The following is a 12,784-nucleotide window of genomic DNA, read 5'->3' as shown; positions in this document are numbered from 1 at the left end:
ACTGTATCCTACTACTCATAGATCAGTATCTTAGCACTAAAAGGTGTTAATAACAAATGCTACTAGGCATGCACACATAGCCACTCAAGGGACTCTTACGTGTTAACTCTGGCAAGCATGACTCTGGGACCAGAGTCACCTGCCACGCGATGTAGCATGAGTTATAGCAATCTCGTGAGGGAAATGAGGAGAGATTGGATCGGTTATCGATAAGATTCTGTCTAGTTCTCTCACCTTGCATCGACACTTGACGCACTTCATCTCGCCGTGCGAGTGCACACGTGGATGCCACTCCATCCCGTTCTCGTAGGGACCGCCCAGGGGATATTTGCAACCACCGGAAGCGAGTATTTCCTCGGCAGTGCGTCGCGTGGACGGCGCCGCTTGGTCACGTGGCAGACGCGTCGTGTCGCCAGCGGCGCCCGTGACCGAGGTGCTGCTGGGTGTTGTGGCTGGACACTGTCTGCAACAGGCCTTCTTGCTCGGCCTGAAGGCTAGCTTCTCGTCGCAGTCCAATGGTGGACACTGTACTCGTGGACACTTCACCTCTAGAGTGATCGTCTGCGACGATAAATAATTTTCCTTCAATGATTTTGCATAATTGGTAGCTGGAGTGGTAATTGGGGGTGGGAGCACTGTATAATCTCAGAAACGTAATTTCATTTTACTTGTCGTCTGCGAGTACAGTAGAATTAAATCCGAATGAATGAAAACACATTAGTGTTTGGGTAAAGGAATTTTCGGACGGAAATAATTCTTTTCTTAGTACTAAATTTCATTTGTTTAAATAAAGATTCTGTATGTGTTTAAAGCGAAAGCATAAATACTAGTACTAGGGTAACGTACCATAAAAAATAAAATTAACCATCAGGAGGCTACTATTTACTTAGCTCCAGATTTGAATTTCTTGATTCAAGCTAATTAATCGAGGTCCTACTGTAATATCCGCTTAAATTTGATTATCAGTGATAAAATGTAAGTACATGAGGATGTGATTCTAAGAGATTAACTAAGGATTGCTATAAAATTCATTGGCTTTTAATAAAAATGCTTAAAGAATATATCTCCAAATGAAACTGGGAATATTCCCATAGATGCGGGAAACTGAGAATGAACCTCAAATAGGATGATTATTTAAAAAACTTACAAGGGTTAAAATTTGAATTATTTCCCGCGAAACAGAGGGACACAAGCGTCTTCCATAGTTGCTGCGTTGCAGCACACCCTAGTAACACCTAAATCCCTCTGCCATAAGAAATAGTCCCCGCACATTGAACTATCATTTGTCAGCACAGCTGAAAGTGTTCTTCAGCGCTATTCTTCTGTAATATGCATTCGAAAAGATGGAGTCCATGGCCGATTGACTTTTTAAGTACAATAGCGGAGAAAAACGTGCAGCAGTAACGACATGGCGCGCAATGCGTTTCAAGCATGACTCTAAACAATTTACGAATATCTATTTAGAAAGGCCTGTCACTGATTACCGATCGGCGAGCTGAACTCCTTCATGACTCGACAGAGAGCAACCGCATTCTTCTGGCGCAACGAACGCGAGAATGGTGTCTGGTGGAATTTTTCAACTGCGGTGGTCGCTTTATAGCTAACCCGCGACGCGTATTATAATATACATCGCGGGGATCGCGGTGACGTTCGAATCGTTGCGAAACACTATCCTCAAGTGAACGTATGGTAAGGAGGTAAACAAAGAATCTTGCGTGGAATTTTTAGGTAGCCAGTGACCGCAGATGTGGAAGTATTGTCACTTCAGCTGTTCATAGAAAGTAGTAGATACAATTGAATCGGTGAGTCGAAGAGTACAAGTGCAGTAAAAGTCCAAAATTAGTCATTTCGAAATAATTTTAAAACTATGTGTGAAATGTAAAACGTAAAATGTATAGAGCTAAGTTGGAATCAAATATCTCAAAATGTGGTTTTTAGGATTATTCTGTTCTTCAATTCACCGATTCAATTGAGCCGATAATTATGAATGTGGTTTAAGTTAAAAATGTAAAAGAGTTGCATTTATCACTTAGTTAGAGTTGCGTTTACTTGTAGTACAAAATAAATGATAAAATCAACTGTTTTAGATTTTTTACCTTGACCATTTTCATAATTAATGATTGCTTTAGAAATGAAGTAGCAATTATGTTTATATATCGATAAATCTTAAATGTTCTAATGTATTATGTATTAGAGGGTGGAGTGGAACAATTTATTCACTCCGCACCTGTTGAATATCTCATGGATTGCATGTCTCTGATTACGGGTTACGACTACTGTGCCACCTGTGGATATGATATTAGGATTGGGATTTTTTGATTCACCCGAAGAAATTGATTTTTATACACAACTGCGTTGACCTCGATAAATCAGTTTCAAATCAAATTCAAATCTATAGGGTTCCTTTGATGCCTAATTTTCTAAATTTCGTTAGACTGTTAGTAAATCATAGTTCAAATTTCAATTTCTATTCTACTGTATATACAATCATATTGGAAAGTTAATTGCACATCGCTTTATTATTTAGGATTATTTTGTTTCTAATGGTATTAAAAGACTTTTCGATGTAGCAGTATGTTTTTTGTCCGCCATTTACATATATACACGTTTCACCCTCTATACATACAAAGAAACATTAACATGGACAAGAAAAAATGGCGATATGATAACGTTCCTATGGCAACATGCTTTGAAAATTCTTCGAAATTTCGCTAAATTATGAACTTCACATTGCTGTAATTCAATTACTAAATGATAAACTGTTCTGTTTCTCTTGTCGTTAAATTCTTGTGGATGTTCTGTACCATGTATAAATTTTTTAACAAATTCCTAAGAATATTGTCGAAAATAGATCTAAAAGTGTCGCTTCAGCGAAGTCTCAATACAGAGATTACGTGTTAAAAGTTGAAATTTTGAAGACAAATAACTCGAACTTGAGATGATAAAATTGTTTAAAATTTTAATCAAATATAGATTAGACATGTTAACATGTGATTAAAGTTGCAAAACATTCCTAAGAAACTCAATCTCGGCAACAACTTAATACATCGAATAATCAGGAGGCTGAGTAATAGAGAATTACGTTTACGTAATTAAGGCTTCGTTAATCGACATTTTATTTTATTTAGTACTTACGTCGCAAGTACAGACAGCACATGTGTCGAATCCCACGGGCGGCAAATAAGGGTGCCAGGACGCTCCCGCCAGATGGAATTGGCCTGCCAGGGTGCAACCCCTAGTTATCGAGCTAACGTTCTTTCCTGTCGCGTTCATGTTGATTCCTGGACCTGAAGCAACAATCACATATCTATTGATTATATAACGTCTTAATCACTTTGAGATACTTAGGATATTTCTTAGAAATAACTTGAAGTACTTGTGTCCAAAATACTTGGAGAATACTTTGGAAACAGTTCAGCGATAAACTCTTGGAAATACCTTTGTATCTTCGCATCTTTGCAATATCTCTAGTAAACTTTTGAAATATCTCAGTAATACCCTTGTAATATCTTTATAATACCTTTGGAATATTTTCACAGGAGTCTAGGACTATCGAGTAACAGATTTGAACAATCCCCTAAATTCGTGCTTCCAGTGACTCACAAATTGGTCCATGCATAGATACTAATAATATTAGTTAATTATAGAAACTACTATACTCTATTTGTTGCATTTATCTGCCTCACTTCCAGCTTCCACGCGTAGCTCCCGCTCAGTTTCCTCCATTTCATTACAAAACACAAGACATCTACAAAACTTTAACACCTGAATTTAATAATCCTCCGCGAACGAGTTTCTGAATCACCGTAACTCAAGAACACAAATTTTTAACCCGAGAACATATTCAGAAGATCGAATGAACACAGCCAGGATCCAGAATAAGAAGGCAAGCACCGACTCACGGATATTATATGCGACACACATTTGTCCACCTTGTCTGACGTATCGACAACGATCTTCCAGGAAACCGGTGGCAATACACGACACGTTCTCACCGAAGATTAATTCCGCCAAGTCTGCCTCGAGCAGGACACCGACGCATGGAACAGAAGATGTGTCGCGAACGAGGCTCGCAGCGCGACTAAATAACGCAACAAGAATACCAGAAACCGGAATAATATCGTGCGGTGCGCGTACCCACGCCTAGGCAATTTAATTAGATACGGTTAAACGTCGATGTATCGGCGGACAGGATCTAAAGAAAATGACGGATCGGCGCGAGCTTCGCCTTAATTCGATTCCACGTTCGAAGCGTTTTTATCGTCGCCCAGGCGCGGCCAGCCTCGGCTAACACGTCTCTATCGTTTGCACACGTCAAACGGATGCAGTTTCTGATTTGTCTGCCGACTGGCCTGTGTCGAGTTTAGAAAAAGTGTTTGATGAAAAATCTGTAATTTACGAGCCCGTGTCAGGCGAGCATGGAACGCCGTATTTAAGGAAAATAGTTCAGAAAAATGAGACAGTCTTTCGATAGTGCTTGTCGCTCAAAGCGATACAGCAGGATCTAGCCTCGATTAGGTCTGCGGTGTGTGGCATTTATTACAAAGGGGAATTCTATTCTGTTAAATGATAGATGAAGCATTTCACACGAATGGTTTCCTGCAACTGAATATCGCAGTTTATACTTTTTGAGCAAGTTTCTAAGGTTCCGATGAAACCTGAAATTCTGGGCGGCATTGAACACGTTAGACCACTAATTATTATATTACTATATAGAGAGTGAACCAGATCTCCTGATCACCTTGGATGGCTACAATGTTACTGAAGTGGTAGAAATTTTGTTACCATCTTGGGAAATTAGAGGTTTCTAAGTTCTCTCGAAGGAATTTCTCTAAATTTTCAAATGCAATTTCACGGAGTTAATTGGAATTCCTTTCTTATTTCCAGTTAGTGGACATGAATTACGCATGAGCCTGACATGCAATAATGAATGTCTTAATCGTCTCTCTCCCTTAAGGGGAAAGTGCAACAAGTGTTGAAAAAATGCAAGAGTTTCCAGGAAAATGACCATGCGAGCGCTAAAACGACAAGTCGAACAGGACACGTCACGAAACAAGCCCCGTGTATCGAAACTAATAAACAGTCGTGTAATTTAAACGGATTGTAGATAGGCGTAACTAATTCTATGCGATTACTATCGTGGAGCGTGTCACGGGTAATCGGCTTTAACGTCGACCGTAGACGGACACGCGACCGTTGCCTTAATTCCCTGCTTCGGGTTTATCGAACGACACCGATGAAAGGAAAGGATAATTAATCCGGCGGTCGCCACGTGTTAGCCAACCTTGCACAGATTTGAGGTGCTAGTTAGTGGTTAGCAGAAACCTTGTAGACAAGTTGCGTACACTTTCTGCAAACGAGTTTATACCTTTTAACTGATAGGAGGCGAATTGATGATATTTTGAGAGTTTGAATGGTTTAAGAATATCTCGTGGACATCGTACAGAGATTGGAGATTGGAGGATCTCTGGGAATATGTTCTGAGAGCTTGGGAGGACTTTAATAGAACTTTAGAAGTATTTTTAAGATACCCTGTATAGCGCAAGAATTATCTACTTCGAGATATACCCTAGAAAAGACTTGCCTTTATATTTAAATGTCAGGGAAGTACTTTCTTTCAAGCACTTCCCTATTATTTAAACATCTCACAGTATTCTTTCAAACACTATAAATCCGAATACCTACACAGAGCCCTTCCAAAATCTAGGATTATAAGATCCTATTTCTAATTAGACTTTGGTTTTTTATGCATTTATGAGAATTTGAAGCGTGTAACAAACTACAGAATGCATACAATATTAAAGAAACATAGAAAATATGAAAAGTAGTGAGCAAATTATAGTATTTGAAATACGATATATGATGAAATGTAATGATAAAATATGATGTTACATGAAAATTCGCAGTCTACTCGTATGTATTCTATAAATGCATTCAAAATATTCCAAAAAATACTGTATACTGTACCTGAGCATATAGGACAACAATGCCCAGCAGGAGGTTTCAGTTGCTTGGCCTGTGGGCAGGTGAGCGCTGGGCAAGGCACTGGATCACATTGCGCCAATCCGCGATAACAATGGCACATGGAACATGGATCAGTACTAGATGTCCATTGGGTCCCCTCTTCATAGAACCTCGTTTCATGGAAGCAAGCCCCTGTCTCGATATCCGACGGCGGCGGATGGAGATTGTACGCAACAACCGAGGCAACATCATTGTCTGCATAATGTGGAAGACAGCTGAGAGGCGCTCTGGCCTTAAACGGGGCCTTTAGAATCCTGTCGGACTGCTTATCAGTAACCTCAAGGAAACCTATGCCAGATTCGATTCTATACAACTCTACGGGCGACAGTCCAGTGACTGAGCCCTCTAAAACATAGCCAGTGAACTCTTCCAGTAACCTTCTAGCTACAGGCGCCCCTTGTGCTAGCAGAGGCATGGTTTCCAAGTAGAGCTTGAAGGTGCGTGGCTCGTGGTTGGATGAAGAGATTTGCGGGAAACCAGCGATCTCAAGCTCATAGTGAAGAGAACAGTCCAGGTCTACTGCTGTCCAGATCAGCCCAACTGGACCAGGGTGCACTGGTTCTTGAGACAGTCTTCTGAGCAATACTGGTGCGGCTGTGTCCCTGGCGTCAGCCACTGGTCTCTGGAGTAGCCTGCCACGCAGCGTGGAGGAGCCAATCTGTGAGGTTGCAACCACTGACAATTCCCCATTAAACAATGGTTCCAGGAGACGGGGACCTGGACGATCTAGAGACCCATTGGCGAGGCCATCTACCAAAGAAGATGTTAAAACCTCAAGCTCAGTACGACGCTTGCCTCCTTCGTCCACCAGAGTCAGCAAGGGACTCTCTTCTTCCAAGCCAATCAGCTGGACACCGTATCGCAGCGAGCCAGCGCGGTCCAAGAACGCCCAGGCTAATCCTGACGCAGCTGAGGCAGTCTCAGAGGTGAGTAACGTCTGGTACATGTCGCAGGTGACTCGGGGACCAATTACACCAGCTAAACGTAGCGCCTGCGGGTCTTTCCTGGACATAATACTGATGGACAGCTTGCCACGTGTCAGCAAGCGCAGATCAGCTCCAGACAGAGCGCTCCGTACCTCCCCGAAGTTTAACTCGATCGAGGGCTTCTTCACTATAATCTCCTCGCGCAGGACAACGTAGTCCTTCTCCAAGTGCTCTAGCTGAACTATTAAAGGAACCTCGGATACATCGTTTGGTAGAAAGACGCCGTTGAAGACCAAAGAGACGTGGATCGAAGGTGCCGAGGCGGAGGAAGCTGAGACTATAGCTGTAGCTCCTGCGCCAGACATCAAAGATCGATCCACTCCCATCGTGGGTTCCAGTAACGAGGAAAATTGCTCCGTGGATAAGGCACGGTAGCGGGATAACTGCCCTGTCAAGGTGGCTGAAGGCTCCCATATGAAGGACACGTGAAGACGCTCCTCGCGAAGCAGCTTCCTGTAGTCACGAGGAACTCGCCTCCACACCCCGCAAAGTTTGCCTGTTGCGTTCTGGTAGACTCCTCCGATAGGGTCGATAGTCTGCTCTTCCAGAATGCTACCAGTCCCATCGACGAACTGTATATTTCGAGGTCGAGGTGTCCCAGTTGATAAGTAAAACGAATAGTAAAGGTTCTTCCGGTGGAAAGTGAAGCGTCCGGTTGCCAGATAGTTGTACGCGCTGTTGTACATTGATGTTGGAGTAGGCTCATCGCGACGGAGGGCCTGGGATGTTCTACCCGTCAGCAGAGTCCCAAAATCTGAAAGAATATCGATACATAGTTAGTAATACAGTCTACATAGTAGTTGCTGTGTTTTATTGATCAAAGAGATTAATTAAAACCCTTACGTTTTAGGCTTCGTTCTTCTTCCTCGGAGGATAACTGCGCTGGGAGGTCCTGGACTATGTCAGTACCTGAAACAGAAGAATTCTTGTAAAGCACAGAAATATGTAATGATAAATCGTATCTGGTCTTATAAATCTAGTTCTATCAAGTCAACCTAAACAATGAATTCTGATGTTTTTATCAGATCAAGAAATCAATCAATCTTGTTAACAATGGAACATTCTCTTCACTTATTATAATTTGACTTCTCCAATAAATCCGCTAAATTTATATCACTTTTTTAAATGCAGAACCGAATAGGTACACCTCTTATAAACTGTGAACATGTTAATGACAATACTGTTAAGATAGAAATCAACATTACTCTAATTTTCCACCTCCCCCTTAAACGCACCACTAATTACTCTCAACTCTGCGTTAAGTCTTGGTTCCATTAGCAAAGAACCCATCACGGTCGCACCGAATCCCGCTTCCTGGATCGCGGCGGCGCGGTGTGGCGCGCTGAGACGCGTCTGTAAAGTTTCTTTATCGCTCCTAAATTAACCTGAAACGTCTAGCCCTTTGGCGAGAAGCTTCTCGTTAAAGACTCGCTGCTTTAAGCACCAGTGATATACGCAGCGATTTTACGCGAGGCGGTAATACGCCCATCGCCGCTGGAACGATCGAGCACACCAGCCAAGCGAGGCGAAGCTTTCTTTCTGCATGACTTGGGCATAATGGACGCCTACAGCCGCGTGCATACGACCGGCGTGTTCGGTTGGATCAAGGATCAGAGGGATCCAGCGCGGTGGTGTATCGATTATAAGATGGGTACTTCGAGTCGAACGTGACACAAAAATAACCAGCTCGAGTGAGCGCGGAGGAAGTTGGAAAGAAGAGACACGCACACGAGGCAGGAGGTACATGGTAAGGGGGAGGAAGGGCAGAGCGTGGATCCTCATTCAGCCTCGACGTGTGTACGGGCCATAAAGAATGCCGGTGGGGTAGGAAAAGAGGCGGCTGGCGCCAACCACCGCTACTTCGAGTGTTGCTTTTATGGCGCATACCGCGCCGGTCCAGCCGCATCGACACGTTAATTGGTATACGTACGGCACGGACATACCCATGGGACAGCCTTTCAGCCATGTTTCACCTTTCTAGCTGAGAATTCTTCCTTTCTAAGCCTTGAAATCTGAGGTGTTAGTGTATTGCATACGTTAGATATTTTATTTTTATATGAAGAATAATTCAAAAGTATTTACGTTGTATTATTATTATATTGTGATACAGTTGAAGCTTAGAGTCTAACCTCTATAACCTCAAAAATCTGTATATGACTATAATTTTATTAATTTCCTTTTGCCCTATTGTGAAAACCCCTATAAGGCGAAATATAAACTTACGTTAAGTCAAATTATTTGCCACATGTCTAGGTGAATTATTTTATCTCTGCAAATCGAATTCGGAGTAGCCCAACCTCTGCAAGTTGAAGTTTATCTCAAAAATTGAATTTTTCTTCCCTTGAGTCTGTAATTCGAAAAATATTAAACCTTTCTTATTTAAAAACTTCGATAAGATGAAACCTTCATAATTCAAAGATTTTAGTTCTTCCCTTGAGATTCGAGTTACCGAGGCTTAACTCGGTTTCTATCCCTCAAGGTAGTAAATTTCCTCTATAATATTTATGTACTCCTTAGTTGATCCTTACAATTAGCTATTTATCCCTCTTCTTAATCCTACCCTAGTCTTTTTCACGATTTTTAAGGCTGACAAACTGGAAACCATTTTAAGCATTCTATTCTGCAACGCTAAAAACAACACCGCCAAGATTTTTTATAAAGGCTGCACTGTTCGAGAAATTACGTCAGCATCGATACACCACTGTCCTCAAGGATGCTCGTGACTGTCGAATGAGGATGTCGTGCTACAACTGACGATGAGATCGTAAACTTTTTTTAACCGATACTGTTTCCTGTGCCTAATCTGGCTTTAAAGAAAAGTCTGGCCAATATAGCAGTGACTTGTTCGCGAAGTAAAAAAGAACCCTTGCAATTTGAAACGGCACTCTGTTCTAAGATTTTCTTTTTTAAACTGTCGGTTAACAATCCTCTTCCTTTTCTCGAGGAACAATCGATGTAAATTTTATAGCCGTTGTTGGTCAAAATAACCGAGAATCCTGGCCGAAGGGTGTAGATTCGTGATTTTACGACAAGCAGAAGCGACTAGAAAGAGCGCTAAGGTCATTTAATGGGATTCGACGCTCAGAAATCGGCGTTTTGTCAGGTACGTTTCATCGAAGGACGGTCGTTATTCAGGATTAAACATACTCGCGGGTCCATCGCCGAAATTTCGGAGCTCGACTAATAGGATTCCATTTCGAAACGCTAATCCTGTTCTGACATGTGTTTTCTCCGAAAATCCAAACTATAATACCGTTCTATTGAAACCTAGGGTCCAAGGATTACAGTTATGGTTCCGCCTAGTTTCCCTTTATGCATGCGCACTAAAGAGCCTTTGTTCAATAACTCACTAAACAGATACCATTGAAATAAAAAATTGTTAACATGCTGAATGTCGTGTGATCCTCTGATGGTTTCGGTTGAACTTAAAACTCAAACCTTTTTCGATAATTTCCTATAAGAAAAATGCAATAAGAGCATCCAATTGTGGTTCGCGTGGCCTGAGTGCAAAATCATGTGAAAATGGCGCGATACTGAATTTCCTTTGAGTTCCAACAACAATCAAGTCACAATTCAAAATCGTAAGTTATGGTAATAATGCCATAATAATGCCATCACTATACCTCATATTTTGAGTGAAAGATTCAAATGAGGCATTGAGGGTAGTAAAGGCGAACTCAACAAATCCGGATTTCCAGAAGAATGCTTCTTATTTATGTTCTACAAGAGAAAATAAAATAACAAGTACTTTTGAAATTGTTGAGCTCGTCCTACTACCTTTAACGCCTCAAATGCTCTTGCTCATTTCTAACCAAATCTGGAACCCGTCATATTTCTTGCTCTTGGAGCTGATGAGAATCGATGTCTGGCTGCCACTTCGTTCTATCGAGCTGCTCGGTTTTATCGAGTACTCGCATCAGATGGGTTTTTTGAACTGAGTACATATTAAGGTTGAAACATATAGAACGTTGGTTACTAGCTTGCGAACCTGCGCTGATAAATCAACAAGCGAGAATGAGAAGGAATGAGGTACTACTTATAAATGAGTGAGAAAAGAACCAGCCCTGGCTCGCAAGCGCAGGTAACCAGGCGTTCTATATGTGTATGCGTTTCTACCCTTACTTAGCTCGCTTTTTCCAAGCGAGTACATATTCGAACAGCACTAATGTAGCAGTTTATTTGACAGGTACTTCGCGATGAGAAAGAGGAAAGAAGCATGGACAATTGCTTGGCGGCCTTACTCTCCATTGGTAGGAGATAACAAGTCTGCAGGAGGAAGACGACGATCAGGATGGTTGCAGAGAATATAGAACGCGAAGATAAGAACACGTGGAGAAAAACTTTGCACAACTTATTCAGTATTACCAAATATTTGTCATATAGGTAATATTAATCTTTCGCACTCTGTTGACTCTGTTACACAAACGCTTATAATGAGAACCATAAAAGCTGCTCGGAGTACAAGGATCTAAATAAAAACAGTTGGAAAAATTTGTTGTATATATTAAGCTTACGAACGTGTTAAACTATCATCCTGGATAAGAGAAACTTACCGACCTCATTATCATATCCATTATCTGACATATAGTGCGCTGTTAATTCAAATAATTCTTCAACATTTGAGCATTTATTTTGAAATGAGCCAATATTTTATTCATTCCTCGCAGATCTATGGTTGCACCACATATTTATTCTCGTTTATTGCGAAGAGATATCGCATCCATTATCGTTCGAGCGTGTGTCGCCAGCGTTGACCCGAGAAAAAAAGCAACAGTATTCGTCGTCGACTAAATCGCCAATCGATGCATTGAGAAAGTCTTCGATCAAAGACCAACGTCAACTGAATAACTATGTATGACGTTAGTTAGGGCAGAAATTTTTCCTGTGCATAAATAACGAGTGTATGTAAATCGTTACCATCGACAGGCTCGCGAACGTACATATTACATATTTATCAAACGCGTCCATTATGCCTGATTTTTGTGATTTAAAAGCGACTCGATCGGAATCCGGTGCAGTTATGGGCCATTTTAACACTTTCAAGCATCTCTATCCACACTCTGGTAGTAGTGGATATGGAGAAATGCCAGAGCACGACTCACTCTTACCATTTTATCTAAATTTTTCTAGACTTTCAAAGTCTGTTCTGAAGTTTGGGTGCTATCGATATTTAAGTCTTGGATTCTTGCAGAATTATACTGATCTACATTACAAGAAGAAAGAACTGACGACAAGATCTTTTAAAATCGAATTGAATGAAATTCCTAAAAACTACCCCTTCTCCTAGCGGTGCCATTTTTAATTGATGTGACCAAGATTTTGGGCCATTAGAGGGTGCTTCATGATATATGAACATAGCAATTTAGATTATAGACCATCATGTATGAATACTTTTGTACAGGGTGCAAACTCAAATTCAAATACAAATAATTTTAGGGAACACTCTGTATTTCTTCTGTAAATACTATCTTAGAAACACTCCTACAATGTTTGAATCTACTCAAAATAATCATAAGTTGTTCTCAACAGTGACACGACTACTTAGAAAAGGTTCGATACAGAAGGCTCAGGGCAGGGGACTCAGTAGTAGCCAAAATTAACGTCGATAACGTATACGAAAGCAAAGGAGCCGATAAGACGCGGCGAAAAAGAGAGCATCGACGAGTTCGAGACCTATTGGAAGAGGACTGGGGCTCGCAAATTCTCCCTCCTCCTACGCCTCCCCTGCGACCTTCCAACCTTCCCACCGGTCTGACTGTCCGTCTATTCTCGTT

At 41.4% G+C, this 12,784-nt stretch overlaps 1 protein-coding gene across 1 annotated transcript in view; it reads right to left on the bottom strand.

Moving 5' to 3' along the window:
- The window catches only part of Sog (chordin short gastrulation), a 77,790-nt gene that overhangs the window by 1,481 nt on the left and 63,525 nt on the right, over nucleotides 1-12,784 (bottom strand). The window contains exons 4-7 of the mRNA XM_076390203.1: nucleotides 7,854-7,919; nucleotides 5,968-7,764; nucleotides 3,136-3,287; nucleotides 235-561 (exon numbers count right to left, since the gene is read on the bottom strand). Of these exons, the coding sequence (XP_076246318.1) occupies nucleotides 235-561; nucleotides 3,136-3,287; nucleotides 5,968-7,764; nucleotides 7,854-7,919 (2,342 nt within the window). The remainder of the gene's footprint in view (nucleotides 1-234; nucleotides 562-3,135; nucleotides 3,288-5,967; nucleotides 7,765-7,853; nucleotides 7,920-12,784) is intronic.

The sequence above is a fragment of the Calliopsis andreniformis genome, chromosome 2, assembly GCF_051401765.1.
Source record: "Calliopsis andreniformis isolate RMS-2024a chromosome 2, iyCalAndr_principal, whole genome shotgun sequence".
In the NCBI taxonomy this organism is placed as follows: domain Eukaryota; kingdom Metazoa; phylum Arthropoda; class Insecta; order Hymenoptera; family Andrenidae; genus Calliopsis; species Calliopsis andreniformis.
This window is presented reverse-complemented; position numbering and strand designations above follow the sequence as displayed.